The 18,115-nt window shown below is 34.4% G+C and overlaps 1 protein-coding gene across 2 annotated transcripts in view; it reads right to left on the reverse strand.

Annotated features, from left to right (window-relative positions):
- VPS13A (vacuolar protein sorting 13 homolog A) overlaps positions 1–18,115 on the reverse strand; it is a 270,364-nt gene that overhangs the window by 125,575 nt on the left and 126,674 nt on the right. For both annotated transcript variants that reach the window (XM_061200327.1, XM_061200328.1), the window contains exons 27-33: positions 16,621–16,700; positions 15,573–15,638; positions 15,227–15,380; positions 14,421–14,537; positions 14,240–14,343; positions 5,879–6,046; positions 4,226–4,530 (exon numbers count right to left, since the gene is read on the reverse strand). In XM_061200327.1, the coding sequence (XP_061056310.1) occupies positions 4,226–4,530; positions 5,879–6,046; positions 14,240–14,343; positions 14,421–14,537; positions 15,227–15,380; positions 15,573–15,638; positions 16,621–16,700 (994 nt within the window). The remainder of the gene's footprint in view (positions 1–4,225; positions 4,531–5,878; positions 6,047–14,239; positions 14,344–14,420; positions 14,538–15,226; positions 15,381–15,572; positions 15,639–16,620; positions 16,701–18,115) is intronic.

An 18,115-nucleotide genomic window follows, 5' to 3' on the forward strand; every position in this document is an offset into this window, starting at 1 on the left:
TGAATTACTCCAACAGTTAGCAAACCATTCTTTCAACTTCCAGTTTTGTCTCCTTTTGACCTATTTTCTACAACCCTTCCAAAATCTAAATGTGATCCTGTTTTTATGCATCAGCTCATAAAATTCATTAAATAGTACCTATCTCAACAATCCAATGAGGGAGGTACTATTTATTCATCCCTTGTAAAGACTGCTCACTATGATACTTCATGGTCCTAGCACAGTGCCTGGGATATATTACATGCTTAATAAATACTCAAATATTCAATTGATGGAAATTTCTCCTTCCATCTTAAGATGAAATATCATGAACTAGATTTACTCTCCTGCCTGAAACAATTCCTCCCTCCCCCCACAAAGACACACATGCAAAATATATTAAAAAATGGTTTTCAAGACACAGGACATTAGGCAATGGACAGTGATTACTGAGACACAAGGAAAAACAAGATGAGCCCTAATGCTCCAACTTCAATTGTTTTGAGATAATTTAAAGGTCATGGAAAAGCGGGGGGATGGATAAGCCAAGAAATAACCAGTAAAGTCCATGAGTTACGAAGACAGACCTGAGAGTCCAGGGAAACCAAGGCAGCTAGAGTTCATATGGTAAAATTCCAGAGAGGACAGAGCTACAGAGAAGAACTCCAAAATTTTAGTACTAAATGCCTATACTAGAAAAGAAATGTTCAAATCAATCATGTGAGCCACCACCTAAAGAAACTTAGAAAAAGAGCAAAATTAAACCCAAAGTAAGCAGAAGGAATAATAAATATCAAAGTAGATATCAATGAAAGAGAAAACAGAAAAAAAAGAGAAAAAATCAAAAGCTGGTGCTTTAAGAGCAATAAAACTGAACTGTCAAGAACGGATAACCAGGGAATGGCCAAGATAGAAGAATAGGAAGACTCTAAGATCACCTCCTCTCAGGGGCACACCAAAATTACAACTATTTACAGAGTAACTATCAATGAGGATGACTTAAGACCAGCAGAAAAGAAGCTATTTAAAAACTAAAGATATAAAGAAGGAACCACAACAAGACAGGTAGGAGGAGTGTAGACACGGTATAGTAAAGAACCATACCCTCAGGCCACAAATGGGAGGATAATTATAATTGCAGAAGTTCTCCCCAAGGAACGAGGGGTACAACCCTCTTCATCAGGCTGCCCAGCCTAGAGTTCCCAGAATGACTGACTTTGAAGACCAGTGGGGCATACTTTTGGGAGAGTCAAAGGGCAGTAGGAAACAGACTCTACTCTTAGAGGGTGCACACAAAATCTCACATGTTCTGAGACCAAGGGAAGAAGCAGTAATTTAAAAGGAGCCTGGGTCAGACCCACTTGCTGATATTAGAGAGCCTCCCAGAGAAGCAGGAAGCTTCTGGTACTCACGCTGGGGACACAGACGCTGGCAGAAGCCACTTCTGGATGCTCATTCAACCACGAGGACAATGCTGCAGGCAAGCAACATTTTGGAATCCTCCCTCTAGCTCATTAACACTGAGTAGGCACCAGTCAGTAGGCACCAGTCCTGGGACATCCCACACCAAGTAGCTAGCTGAGCATGGACACAGCTCCACCCACCAGCAGACCAACTCCCAAATGACCCCCTGAGCTCCTGGCCGCCCCAGGACCCAGCCCTGCCACCTGTGGGCTGACACCAGCTCTAGGACCACCAGGGTCTACAGCAAGAGACCACAGGACCCAGCTCTGACCATCAGCAGGCTGGCACACCCCCCCTTCCAGGACATGACCTTACTCCCTCAGTGGGCAGACACCAGCCATGGGACCACTGGGCCCCAGCCCTGCCCACCAGTGGCCCAACACCAGCTCTGGGACACCTTGAGACTCTCAACCACCCCAATATCTGGCCCTGCTCATCTCAGGGATGACACTAACTCTGGGACACCCTGAATACTGCAGCCAGCTTTGTCAGGAACTGGCCCCGCTCAGGAATCCCATTCCTGAGTATTTATCCAAAGAAAATGAAAACACTAATTTGAAAAGATATACATACCCATAAGTTCACTGCAGCATTATTTACAGTAGCCAATATATGGAAACAATCTGAGTGTTCATCAGTGGCTGAATGGATAAAGAAGATGTGGTGCGTGTGTATATGTATGTATGTGTGTATACACACACACACACACACACACAGTGAAATATTACTCAGCCACAAAAAAAGAATGAAATCCTGCCATTTGTGACAATATGGATGGGCCTAGAGGATATTATGTTAAGTGAAATAAATCAGACAGAGAAAGATAAATACCATATGATTTCACTTATATATGGAATTTAAATAACAAAACAGATGAAGAAACGTGACAAAAGAGAAACCAGTCATAGATACAGAGAACAAACAGGTGCTCGCCATAGGGGAGAGGGGTGGGGGGAGGAGAGAAATAAGTGTGAGAGATTAAGAGGTACAAGCTTTCAGTTACAAGATAAATGAGTCGTGGCTATGAAATGTACAGTGTGGAGAATACAGTAACCATGTAATATCTTTGTATGGTAGAGACTTACCATGGTGATCATTTTGAAATGTTCAGAAATATTGAATCACTATGTTATGTTATAGGAACTAACATAGTTCTGTAGGTCAATTATGCTTTAAAACAAACAAACTAACTCATAGAAAAAGCAATAAGATTTGTGGTTACCAGAGGCAAGGGGTAGGAGGAGGGCGAACTGGATGAAGGTAGTCAAAAGGTATAAACTACCAGTTATAAGATACATAAGTACTAGGGATATAATGTACAACATGATAAATATAATTAATACTCTTGTATGTTACATATGGAAATTGTTAACTGAGTAAATCCTAAGAGTTCTCCTCATAAAAAAAAATTTTTTTCTATTCTTTTAATTTTGTATCTATAGAAGATGATGGATGTTTACTAAACTTATGTGGTAATCATTTCATGATGTAGGTAAGTCAAATCATTATGTTTACAGCTTAAACTTATACAGTGCTGTATGTCAATTATATCTCAATAAAACTGGAAGGGAAAAAAATAATGGATACCCAGTTGTCCCATAGGAAAAAAAAAGATCAATAAAACTGATAAACCTCTAGCCAGACTGATTAAGGTATAAATTATAAATATCAAGAATGGGGGAGGTAACATCAATATAGATATTAATGAGTAAGAAGAGAATATTACGAACTTTATGTCATAAAACTCTACAATGTAGGTGAAATAGACACATTTCTTGAAAAAATTAACAATCACTCAAAAATAATTAATTTGAATAGTCCCAAGTTTACTAAAGAAATGGAAATTGTAGTTAAAAATCTCCCACAAGCAAATACCAGCCCCAGTGTCTTCACTGGTGAATTCTACCAAATATTTAAGGAAGAATTAACACAGTTGTACTCAAACTATCCTAAGTGTATACATATCAAACTTATCAAACTGTATACTTTAAAAGTATGCAATTTATTATATGCTAATTATATCTCAATAAAGCTGTTCTAAAAATATTCAGTTGATGGAAAGAATGGCAGGAGGGAGACAGACCTGCCAGAGGCCAAAGAGAAGCAGCAAAAATAAAAAGGAAAAAAATAAATAGAATGAGATCAAAGAAAAAAATTACAGAAAGAAAGAAAAGAGCAAGTTTAAGTAGTGATGAATCCAAGTTGTAAAAGGAAAAGGGCATTAAATCTAGAATAGGTGATTAGAAATAGCACAGTAAAAGTTCTGGAACTATCTGGATATTCACTTATTCCCCTAATTCCTAATCCTATGCAGAGTGAATATATAAGATTGTACTCTACTGTGTGTGTGTTAGTGTGTGTGTGTGTGTGTGTGTCTTTAATTAGTGTATCAGATCCACAGCACAAAGCTGATAGAGTACTTTGGGTACTGCTGTATTTGCTGAGTGAATAAATATATTAGAAATTCTCCCATGTCTTCCATAACCTTATAATTTATAAAGAACTGCAAATAAGTACAAATATTCTTCCTCAGATAACAAATTTTACAGCATTCCTAATTACCTAATGAGGAATTTTCCAATACTTCCTAGGTTTTTAAAAACTAGAAGACTATAATTGATCTCACCAAAAAATACTTGGGGAAAAGAAAATCACAAAATTGAGTACAGTTATAACAAAATTAAGTGCCACTCTAAACAGAAAACTCAAGATACCAAAGCCTTTAATGTAAAAAGTTAGAAAAAGATTGCATTCTACATAAATATATTAGTGAAAAGCTTACCTGTATAGTCGCATTTCACTCAGCTTTATCGTTATCAAATCAATAATGGGTGGGGGGTTGATCTGACTCTCTGTTATCACATGGAATGTATTTTTCATTGTAATTAGTCCAAAATCAGCAACAAAAACATTTTCAGAAACTGGAGACTGTGGGATAACCACAACTGGGGCTTTGATGTCAACATCCAATGCCATTCTAGAACTCCTTTGTGCCAGTTCTTTTACACCAGTAGCAGCCATTTCTGCTGCCTGAACAGTTGCCTCAGCCAAGGCTCGTTTACCTGCTTGAAAATTATCTATAAAAGCCTATAAAGAAAACAGAATTATATTCTTAAGGCTACCATTAATGAATAAAACTATTAAATGTATATTGGTATTTCTGATTTTACCTCCATAAGAAAAATTTTCCCTTGGAACAACTAAGCATTATTTATTCAAAGTCTGACTTGTCTATATTAAACCGTAATTCTCTGCAATAAAGGTTGAGAAACACAAAGATACAGATACAGAAACACAGTAAAACAGTAAAAATCTAGTCCCTGGACCAAAGCAACATGTGGATGCTCCAATGTTTCACTGGCATCTATTTCCCTTTTTATCTCACTTTCCTTAATGGCTAAACAATCACACTGTATTTCCCTACACAACCACAATGGACAAAGAGCTTATTTACGTTTGTAAGATAAAACAGTAATAAAAATATGTCCGTCAAGAACTCTAAAGTTTTCTAATTCCTGAAATGTGGGAAAAATACTAAATGATATAAAATACACCTAGAATTATACTTAATTTTCATGTTTAATTAATTTCATGTTTTAATTATTTTCAATAATTGTTGAGTATAAAGCTATCACAACAGGGCTCAGTGATATAATGCTTCTGAGTTATAAAAAGAAATTAGAAAAAATTAAACAAGAAATACTTTTTCATTTTTACTTTTTATGTACAAAAAAGTTTTTATGGCTATAGGAAAAACTGCATGATAACCTCAGTTAAAAAGATCAGAAGAACAGCAACATTATTTATTTAGAATCAACTGATTATCTAGTTTATATACCACAATTTAGTTAAAAGAATGAATAGTGAAATCATAGAGACAGGTATGACACAGCAAAAAACATCAGCTGACAGCAAGGGAAAAACACAGGGGGGAAAAAAAAAACTATGAAAGGCAGAAACAGAACTTAAACACCTCAGGGAAGTGTCATATAGGGATTAAATCTAAATCCCTCAAAGCCCCAAATATTCACAGAACTAGAATGCAATAGAAAACATAATTTTCTTAATGACCGAACCAAACTTCAATTAGATATTTAGCACTTTTAGTTAGAGCTGGAAGTCAGGTAAAACACTCAAACCAATCATGTATAAAATAAAGAATTCAATTAATATACATAACATATATATGATATATAATATATTTAATATGTTTATTAAAATACATATTTCAATTAGCTAGAACATTCCCATGTGAAAATGATGTTATATAAACAGTATACTATACATTTCAGTCATGATATATGGTACCCAGAATATCTTGAAAAATCAGGACAAAAAAAAATCAAGTAAGGAAGGCTTCATCTATGCTTCATGCACAGCAAACACTTTCCAACTAGTAGGAAAGAATAAATAAAAAACTGATTAATATACTTACCAATACAGAATACAGAAATTTTGTGACAAGAACTACTTCAATGCAACCAACAGTTAAATTAACTTGACTGTCAAACACATTCATATCTGTGTACGCAGAACCAGCAGTTGCACCCATATAAGAAACCATTTTGAAGCTGAAAACTTCTTTTCCAGTAATATAAACAGCCTTAATGAGAGAAAATTTAATTGTCAAAATCCACTTTCGAAATGATATGTCTTCAGTACAAAAATAAAGCAAACGCAAAATATACACACATATCTGGAAAATCTTGTAAGTAGTCAAGCCAGGTACAAATAAGACAACAATTCTAACTTCTTTATTAGAATCTACACTGCAAGTTTTTTCAAATCAGTAGTGGCAACTCCCTTTATGGGCCATGGAATCAATTTAGTAGGTCTGACACAAGATTTTTTTAATGGAAAAAACAGAAAAAAAAAATCAGAATACACATCTTCATTTAGTGTGTACACATGTGTACTGAGAACTGCCATATAAATGTATTTTTCAGTCACTGTCAAAACTTAATATAATCTATTTTCTTGATTTGAGATATGTGAATAATTATCCAGATCCTTCCAAGGAGTTTCCTCCTATCACTATACTTCTGTTCCTTATTAGTTTGTCAAGAGTCATCTCAATTGCCAAACAATAATTACCTACAGCAGTATAATGTCTCAAGCTCTGCAATACCAGTTAAAAATGGTGGAGATAATAGCAGATGTGAAATGTCAAAAATATTCTGAAAGATAAACAGAGCACTCACTAACTTAGTTTATAGCTTTCTTGACCCTCTAAATGCTAGAAGTAAGGCAGAGGGCTGAAGAACCATCAAGAAGTAAATGAATTCCAACCATGGAACAAAAAAACCTCAGGAATCAAGGACAGTTGTCTGAAGGTTGAGGCGTAAGATGAGACTAAACAGAAGTCTATAGGGATTCTGCTTCTGCCTAGGATGTAGAATGCTGGAGAGATGGTCACTCCAAACCTCAAGAACAAGAAAAACAAAAATAGATAAACTACAAAATCATAACTTTTCTTAAAACCATTAGAAATCTGAGGTCACAAGCCAACTAAGCAGCCTAAAATCTAAAGAAAAAAGGTACCTTCAAGAGAGAACCTTAAGCACCAGCTCACCTGTGGTAAGGGGAGGAGAAAAGAGCTGTCAGATACCATAGAAGCTAGGTAAGAAGAAATCAGATAAAATGGTAACGGTTGACTATGAACTTATAATGTGATATACAAAATCCCTGGGAGTCACAGACACAAGAGGAGCTCACATTTAGTTGCAAGCACTTCATTGTGTGCTTTCTGCTGGGAGCTCCTGAGAGACTGGGGCCAGAGTGGAATACCAGAGGAAGCTTTCCTTGGTACAACCCTCAAAGACAGGAGAAGCCTCCACTCTAGAAAAGACCCAAAGTTCCATCAGAATTATTCTCTTAGAACAGAAGCCTTAAGAAACTAGCAGAAAGGCAGTAACCTTGTTGCCCTCAGAGCACAGGTGAAGATACTATACCCCAGAGGCAAAGATAAAACTCCCTCTACACTTGGGGGAAGAAACCGTCCTGGGACCAGACCATTATTGAGCACCTTCTACTGGAGCAGAAAAGCATACTCTCCCATACAGGAGCTACCAAAGATCTGAGTCAAATGCCATGGGAGGGATGGACAGGATCACCAAGAATGCCCCAATTCTGAGACCTGGAGAAACAGACCTGGCTAGACTGAACCTGAACTAGGACAACTGACAAGCCTACCTAAAACATCTTCCCACTCTACCGCCACCCCAAATACCATCAAGATGGCAAGCTCTAAGAAAAAGCAGCAGTAGACTCTAAACATCAAGGAAAGAGCCAAGAGTATGGAAAGAGAACTTTCTGAAGTACAAGAGTAGAGGAAAAGTAAACAGCATAGTATGAAGCAGCAGTCCAACAACAAATCCCCCACCCTAAGCACAAGATATAGCTGAAGGAATGTGAAGCAGTGGCATATTGAAGGGAATCATATCAAACAAGAAAACTCAAACCCAGTTCAGCTCTCCATTAACTGGATTCAATCCCCCATGCTAATAGGCTAGCAGAAAAAGGAGGCACACTCACTTTCAGACTTAAATACTATTCACTTCTGTCTCTATTATCCTATATATGATGTCTGACAGTCAATCATTAGTTACGAAACAACCCAAAAAGCAAGAAAAAAATAAACAACAAATGACAAAGCAATCAACAGAACCAGACTTGCTTATAACATAGATGTTGGAACTTTCAGCCAGTGGATTTTGAATTATTATGATTACTAAGGTAAGTGCTTCTAGTGGAAAACGTGGAAAATATGAATGAACAGACTGAAGAATATGAGCAGAGAAATGGAAAACAGAAAAAAGACTCAAAGGGAAATATTAAAGATTAAAAAAAAATGGTAATAGATGAAGAATACTTTCAATGGGTTTATTAGTATATTCAGTGGAGCCAAGGACAAAATCAGTGAACTCAAAAATAGGTCAAAAGAAATTACACAAACGAAACATAATGAGAAAAGAATGGGAAGAGTTGAACAGAGGATCCAAAGGTTATGGGACAATATCTAACAGGAATGTAATAAGAATTTTTGGAACCCAAGAGGAAGAAGAATAGGGAGGAGGCAGAGGAGGAAGAGGAGGCGAGGAAGCGAGAGAGGTGGAAGCAGAACTATTTGAAAAGATATTAAAAAATACTGAGACAGATCCAGAAAGCTCAGAAAACTCTGAACAGGACAAATATGAAAATATACTTACATATACCTAGACATGCCATACACAAATTCTCAAGGCAGTCAGATAAAGATGAGAAATTATGTACACCTAGCAAAAATATCACTCAGAAAATGAAGGTGAAATAAAAGCCTTTTTTTTTTCCAGTTCTGATGCCTCCTCCCTGCCAAAAGATGAAATAATTCGTAACCTGCAGATTTGCATTATAAGAAATGATTAAGTTCTTCAAGTAGAAATAAAAATAACAGAATTGTGAAGGTACATGAAGAAATGAGTTCCGGAAATAGTTAGAATGAAGGCAAATACATCTCTTGTAAAAAATTAATTGCTCTAAAGAAAACTGACTAAACCCCAATTGGTAGGTATATATTGTGGACTTTCAGCATACACAAAAGTAAAATATATTACAATAATACTGTGAAAGGCAAGAAGTAGGAATTGACAGTATAGCACTGTTAAGATACGCAATACTACATAAAGCAGTAAAATATTAATGGAAGGTAGACTGTAATATCCCCAATACTATTAATCAATAAAAAACAGAATATCTTCCATAAGTCACATGAGTGACCTGTGACTATCCCCCTAAAGCCCAACAGAAGAGAAGAAATTTTTATAAGACAGTGTTTAGTGCACAGAGGTTGTGGCCTAGGAGACAACAGGTGTAGATAAGGGGTAAATAAAACACCATACTGAAAAATGGGTATTTTAAGTAAAAATCTGTAAATTGAAATGTAAGGTCCCCACATTCTTCAACCAACTGGCTCCCTGAATCTAGACTGTCAGGTCTATACTTATAGTACTTTTCTAAAAGGAAAATGACTGGCCTGAGCGGGGAAAAAAAAAAAACTTTAGATACTCAAGTTTTGAGGCCATCAAATCACTACATTACTGACTGACCATCTACCATGATGTCCACCTGTCCCAAGTCCTGCCCACACAAAGCTTCCAATCAGCTCTGAGTATCTAGGCAAAATTACCAAGTCCTTCTAGGAGAAAGAAAGTGAAATTGTCATCAGAATCATCAGCAGCAATTTGATTGAACACTAGGCCAGAAGACACAGAATAACATGTTTAAGATCATCTAGAAAAAAAAATAGAAGCTAAAGAATCAAAATCCAGCCAAAGTACTCTGTAAATATAAATGTAATACAACATATAGACACTCGTGGAGTACTATTCTTATGACTATGAGCCCTGCCTATGGAATCTACCAGGGAATAAACTTTTAAGTAGCCAAAATTTTGAAGATGTCAGCATAAAGACTGGTGAAAACTCCCATTTAATAAAGAAGAAATGTTTGAATCAGAATATTATCATTTTGCAATCCTTAATGAAATATTGGTTTTTAACATTACAAAAACAAAGACAGCTAGACACTGTGCATCCTTTGAAAATACACAACTCCAACTATGAAGTATTCTTGCCCTCCCCAACCCCTGTAAAAAACAAAAACAAAAAAACCCCTGAATCTCACTGAATGAGATTTAACTATCAATTTACAGGAAATACAGGGAATAGAGGAACATGTTAAATGTCATGAGAACGCAATCAGCAAAAGCTGATGGAAAATTCTACAAAACAAATAGGATAGCAACAAATGGCAAGGAAGAGAAAGAGATAGAAACTTACAGATTAAAACAGACTTAAGAGGCATATTAATCAAAACGCACTGTATGGACCTCCTTTGGATCCTGATCTAAACAAACTAAAGGAAAAAAATTATGAGACAGTCAAGGAAACATGAGAACTCACTGGATGGTTGATAACATTAAGAAATAACTGTGCCACGGGTCAGAATGGCCATCATCAAAAAATCTACAAACAATAAATGCTGGAGAGGGTGTGGAGAAAAGGGAACCCTCTTGCACTGTTGGTGGGAATGTAAATTGATACAGCCACTATGGAGGACAGTATGGAGGTTCCTTAAAAAACTAAAAATAGAACTACCATACCACCCAGCAATCCCACTACTGGACATATACCCTGAGAAAACCATAATTCAAAAAGAGTCATGTACCACAATGTTCACTGCAGCTCTATTTACAATAGCCAAGACTTGGAAGCAACCTAAGTGTCCGTCGACAGATGAATGGATAAAGAACATGTGGCACATATATACAATGGAATATTACTCAGCCATAAAAAGAAACAAAATTGAGTTATTTGTAGTGAGGTGGATGGACCTAGAGTCTGTCATACAGAGTAAAGTAAGTCAGAAAGAGAAAAACAAATACCATATGCTAACACATATATATGGAATCTAAAAAAAAAAATGGTTCTGAAGAACCTAGGGGCAGGACAGGAATAAAGACTCAGATGTAGAGAACAGACTTGAGGACACGGGGAGGGGTAAGGGTAAGCTGGGACGAAGTGAGAGAGTGGCATGGACATATATACACTACCAAATGTCAAACAGATAGCTATTGGGAAGCAGCCACATAGCACAGGGAGATCAGCTCAGTGCTTTGTGACCACCTAGTGGGGGGTATTGGGGGGGATAGGGAGGGTGGGAGGGAGACGCAAGAGGGAGGAGATATGAGGATATATGTATATGTATAGCTGATTCACTTTGTTATAAAGCAGAAACTAACACACCATTTTACTGGAACACAGCCAAATCACTCATTCACACAAATGACTGCTTTCACACTACAAGAGCAGGGTTGAATAGTTGCAACAAAAACTTCATGGCCCACAAAGCCTAAAACACTTACAATCTGGCTATTCACAGAAAAAGTTTACTGGCACCTGAGTTAAACTAATAGGCATCTCATAGAAGAGCAAGCATAAATAGTCTATAAGTATATGAAAAGATGTACAATTTCATTAGTGGTAAGAAAAATACAAACTGAAAACACCATATTATACACTCCAGATCTTCAAAAAATGTAATATCTGACAATTCCAAGCACTGGCATTGAAATGAAATACCAGATCTCTCTTCCACTGCTCCTGGGAGTACATGTGCCACTAGAAATAGATTCTCTGAAAAATGCTTGCATGAGATACGTCCAAGAACATATCAGGAGACATGTATTGATACAAGACTAGTTATAGAAGCAATATTCATAAAAACAAAAAAGTAGAAACCAAATATCCATCAACAGAACAATGAATAAATAACCAGTGGTAATAAAGATGAATGAACTATACCTACAAACATCAACATGGATACACCTCAAAAATATAATGAATGATAAGATGCAAGGCTAAAGAAATACATAAAAAATATGATATCCTTTAAAAAGGGGACTGAAAGATGAAACAACATGTTATGTAAGGATTCATACATAGTTGGTAACATTTATTAAAAATACAAAAAAATGTACATAGTTAACTCTCCAAGGAGACGGTACAATAAAGTCAAATTAGGGCATACTGGTGACTTCTCGGGTATGTTCTATTACTTGGTTTGAGTGTTGGGTATAAAGGTATTTGTTTTACTGTTGTTCTTGACATTATATTACTTGCTTTTGTGTATATGCTATATTTCAAAATAAAACATGTATTTCCAAATACCACAAAACTGGGCAATATATTGTTTAAGGATGCAAACATGTAAGGTTAAAAACTACAATGAAGAGTAAGGAGGAAAAAAAGCAAGGATATACAATTTATATAATAGCTTGTTATCATCTCAATTTTTAATAAAAATATGTAAGAACAATAGAAACAAAACCATATGTGCAAAAATTCCAAAAAAGACCCACATTACCAAATCTCACTCAAGAAGAACAAGAAAATCTGATTAGACTTACATCAAGTAAAGAAATGGAACAGAAATTAAAAATTTTTCCCCACAGAAAACCTCAAAGCCACACAGCTTCACTGTTGAGTTCCATCAAACACTTAAGGAAGACATAATATATACCAATTCTACATAAATCTTTCAGAAAATAGATGAGAAAACACTTCCAAATTCATTTTATGAAGCCAATATTAGCCAGATACTAAAGACAGAAAAGTATAAAACAGTTAGAAATACTGGTGTACCTACCACCAAGAATTAACAAGCTTAATAACTGGATAAATTTTTAAACACTCTTAATTTACAGTGATATTTTATTTCATGAGAATGTCAGGTCAGCTAGAATATTTTTCAGGTTATGGCACACATAAATAATAGTATCTGTACAATGATACTAGTATAAATGAATGCTGCTCCAGGACAGAGTCAAATAATCTGAGAACTCTAGTCCTTTATCCAGCTGCCCAGAAAGCTGAAAGGCTCAATATGTTATACTTAAAACCCACTGAGGGCACAATAGTATGTCATGGAACAGAAATTACAAAGCTCTGATCCAGGGCAAAAAGATTATGTCTCTTTGGTTCCTTGACGTGTGGAGAGTTATGAAGGTAGTTGGTTTAAAAATCATATACATTGGAATCAAAGTCAAGAAATATGGAAAGGAAAGCGGGGTGGGACAAGAAGACACAAGTGAGAAACTTCATTTTGTAGCTCTTTTAAAGTTAGATTTTTAACCTTAAAGATGCATTAAAAATAAAATTACAGAGAAAAAAAGTAAATGTCTTAGGTTATAATATCAGTTCCATTACTAACTACTTGTATGACTTTTAGTAGATTCATTTATTTATGTTAGCTTTACTTTCTAAATAGGACAAATAAAATGGACAATCTACTTGCTAAACGCTCTAAGACTATAATTTTTCAAATAAAAGCAATGGAAGCAAATCAAACCATGGCTTCTGTAAAATTTCTTGTTCTTTATTCCTATGAGCCACGTACCTTTGATGTTTTGGGGACTCTTGTTACCTCATGCTAACGAACCACAATAAGAAAATATAAGGCATACGAATTTTTATTTAACATAAAAATCAGATCATCACTGTATCTCATCAGTATTATTTGCTAATTAAGCCTATACATCTATTTCCTTTCTTCCTGTCACATTCCGAACTTCGACTTCCTGACTCAACAAGTACCTCAGCCTTTTCTAATCCTACTATTTGATATTCTCTTCACTCCTTTAAATATACCACCTTACCCAGATGCTCCATTGTTTAAAAATTACCTGTCCAATTCCACAACAGTATCTAGTCCAAGAACCTTACTCTCTTGCACACAGTAACAATAAAAGGACCTATCCTTCAACCACTAGCCACCTAGTTCAAAGGACTCTCTTAACATTATAATGCTATGTTAGTAAGTATCCATGAAAATAAACTTTAAAAAAAAATCTCGTTTATTCAATTGACTTCATATCCTCTGGTCGGAAATCTGAAATGCATTACAAGGTTCACAATACTTCAAAATAGTAAAAAGATAAAAAGTAAATAAGGCATGTGCTACTCCCCTACCCCACCCCCCAACAAAAGCACTCCACAACTAAGTTCTAGCAGTATCACTTGTACTAATTTCATTTATGAGATACTTAATCATCATTTTACAAATAAACAGATTCTGAGATTAGGCCACCCAACTACTGAAGAGCAGGGCTAAAATAAGAACCTAATTATGCTTAACTTCAAAACCCATGGACCTACTAAGACACACTGCTAAAATCCGATGACTGTTTAATTTATACCTATGAACAATCTTAAAGGACAATTATATTTAATAATGTTAATGAATAGAAACAAATTCATACCTTTTTGTATACAGCTGTTATATCAGAATCCAGAACAATTATATTCCTTAGCTTTGCATTTATTTCAGTCGCTGATGGCCTCATAATCATCTCAGAATCAAGCCCTAAGGGAAAAAAAATTATTAAATTATTTTCCCTTCATTTAAAAGTTCTGAATTTACTTTTCCTCAAATCTTATTACCTTCAATCTTAATTTCTGAAATGTTATGTTTCTGATCTTGAATAAAGATCTGTAAACATGATAATTCTGCTAAAATTTGTAAGGTAACAATATCTTCATTCTTGGATAATTTTAAAGCTGCAAAAAGAAAGTCATATTGTAAAACATAAGACAAAACTTTTAGTAGTTACCTTACTATACTTATAAAGTAACTGAAATATCACAACAATGATAACGCTAGAGGAAAATGTGATTTGCAAATTGAAAGCAAGCAATATATTACCTACTAAATTAGGAATGCTAAAGAAAATCAAATCCAATGAAAACAAAGCCAAACAAATGCAAAGAGACAGAACAAAAATAGTTCTTAGATGAGAATAACATTTGAAACTAAGAAGTTGTAGTTGTAAAATCATAAATCTTTTGCGATTTAATGATTACAGGGTGATACATGTTATTATCAAACTTGCAACTTTTGACTGCTTAAAAAAGCACTCCGATTAAAAAACATACTCTCATATTATTCAAATTTTGTTAGTTCTATTTTTCTAATTTAAATAATACTAAATGCACGAAATTTAATTATACTAAATACTTCTACTGTATAATCTTCAACTAAAATGAATGATAAGATAAATAAAAGCCACTTTTCTTCAGCAATAATCACGTTACTATTATTTTCTAAAATTAACCTGGTATATAATGAATCTTTCTAAATATTAATCTAGCAATAGAATTCTAAAGCCAATATTATAATAATAACGCAAGAGCCAAAATTTATTGATCTACTTAGTAAAAATTTGATGTTGAATTTTAAAGAAACATACGTATTTTTTTAATAAACTCTCCTTTGTCTTCAGTCTCTGCAATATGCACTGGGGCTGGTTTTTCCTCCGAATATGGAAGGATATTATTAAAATAATTTATTGTATTCAGAAGTGCTTCAGTATGTAAATGAATGTCCAAAGAGGAAAAATTCACCTAAAGAACAAAGCTGATTTTAGTAATACAACAAATATTTGTCTGTATTCTTTGTGGTATAAAGGATACACTTTATAATATTCAATTTTTATCCTCAAGGATCTTACAGTTCTAGTTATAAAATAATTTTCATAATATATTTGCTTAGAAATACAGTATCTAATTAAAAAATAAATTATTATTCACCTATACCTTAATCAGTTGCACAACACTGTTATAGGTGTCCTTCAACATTGTTATGGGTAAATTCTTTTCAGCCTACACAAAGTGAAAAAAACAAATCTGTTCGATTATCATAGGAAGACATATGTATATATAAGTACATAATGGTCCTAACACACATTTATATAATTTTCCAGCTATTTATATACATATAATTACTTAAACAAACGACTGCTTCACCAGAACAAATTTGCTCAGTATTCAATGAATGTTATGTACTATCTTGCTTATTATCAAGAGCAGATATTTAGGTTTTATCACATGTAGAGGACAATCATTTAGTCAGAAACAATTGTTAAGATCCTTCCCAAATCTTCCTATATGTTAAAACAAAATTTTGACGGAACAGTCCGCCAGGTATCAAATACTCTGTGGTATCTTTAGATTTGGAACATTTTTACAATATAAAAGCTGTTTAATTCATAAACAACAAAACACTAAAATATCTACATCAATAATAGTAAAAAATGGTCTTAAAAGTGATATAATTCTCATTTAGCATTAAGTACTGTAATTATTAAAATAACGTGGCACTTACATAAAAACAGGTCAATGAAAACAAGGGTTAAATCGTATGTAGACCACAGTACACATAAAAACTTAATAAATGATGAAATAGTTATCATAACTCAACAGGAAAGGAATAGAGTCACTGACAGCAGGAAAATTAGGTAACTTCAGACAATGGTGGGAAATCAAGTGAAAGCCTCATCTTGTATCCTATACCACTTTTCATCAAGATTGAAAAGTTTGTTGACATCCTGATGGGGGGGAAATAGCCAAACTGCAGGTCGTTTCTATTTAGAATGTGGGCTGCTTATTATCTTGCTATGTGAAGTGTTTATAAATCACAAGTATCTAACAGAGGATGACAAAACAAAAAAATCTTAAACTTTTAGGAGTTATAGCGATCACATCAGAATGAAGATTAAACTGAATATTGCTAAACTTATAAAACTTGATTTTAATATTTCAGCAGTATGCTTACCATAACAAGCATATAAATCAAACTACTTACCTTCACATATTCCAGTGTTAACAGATCTTCCATTGTGTTATCCAGTGTTGTAATCAAATAAATTGGTTTCTTGTTTTCATCTAAAAATAATTTCTAAAATTATTCTTTCATAGAAAAACTAATGGAAAATAAATGCAGGCAATATTAATAATTATAGAATTGGAAAAGAAGGATTTCCTGTATCATATCAATTCTGGGCCTTGATTTCTGTATTACTCAACTCAGGTCCTTCCTCCTTTATTTTAAACTCTAAAAACGTAATTTCATCTCACAATTTCCTTCTCTTATGCCACAATGCTGAAGATTCTAACCCTTCTAAACCTAGATAGGAACTGAAGTAAGAAAAAATAGCAATCAGTTAAAGAAAAAACAGAATGTTTATTAGGAACAATGAAAGGACATGAAGAGGTTCTAGTCTTGAGTCACAGAAATAGCTAGAAAGAAAACTGTCAGAATCTCTAAAATCCTAATTGTAGAGAAAAAGCATCAGGTAACTGATGAGAAACTAAATTGTTCTCTGTATTAGTTTAGATTAAAATAAACTCTATTACCATATTATCAGTCTTTACTAGTTGTATTGTTGCTTCTGCTCAAAATCTAAGAAGATAAGTGAGGAAACTGCTGTAGAATAGTATTTTGTGTAAAGTCTTTATAACTATCATCAGCAAATTACTTACGACTGTTCAAAATCAATAACTAGACACTGGAAGAAAGGACTACAAACCAATCATACTACTCTTGAGGAAAAAAATACAACATATTTCCACAGAATCCTCCAGATTTAAAAGCTTATTAGCAATGAAGCTAGCCTTCTACTGCAGATGCTAATCACATTTCAATCCTTAAGAAGGTCTCCACTTTTTTCACACATTTATTCATTCATTGAATAACTATCTACTGATCATTTACTTTGTGTAAGAAATTGTGCTATTCACTTCTTCCTACTCTTTCTAAGAAAACAGAAGCAAATATATTACAAAATAGGTGCACTGATAATTATATATCTTGTATTATGTGTGTAAGGGTTTTCTTATCCTTTGCTCTTGGGAAAACAAAAAATTATAAAAAACATAAATATTAACAACTGCTATAATACTTCTGGATTACTGGTGAACACTATCAAGTTGGTTTACTTTTCTTTCCAACTGCCAGAGCAAACTTTGATGTTAAAAGCATAATAAAGCAGAACTCTGTATCTTCCATGTATGATAATTTTTTCAGGAAGAGATAATCATAACACAATTCACCACATGCAAGTTCTCAGAGGTTACAGAACAAGTGTAGAGTATGGAACTAAAATGTATAAATCATATCCAATGATTAAGTTTTCAGGCCACAATACTTAATCTGCTTCCCAAAATACAAAGATCACATTTAATTCAGGGCTCAGAAAAAAGGGGAAGTTTTCATTATACCAGTTAACTGACATCTTTTGTCTGGGAATGAGTTCCCAGAGAAGATGGCCTTCTCAAATCCTTGAGATGTACATAAGCAT

Source organism: Eubalaena glacialis, chromosome 9 (assembly GCF_028564815.1).
Source record: "Eubalaena glacialis isolate mEubGla1 chromosome 9, mEubGla1.1.hap2.+ XY, whole genome shotgun sequence".
NCBI classification, from domain to species: domain Eukaryota; kingdom Metazoa; phylum Chordata; class Mammalia; order Artiodactyla; family Balaenidae; genus Eubalaena; species Eubalaena glacialis.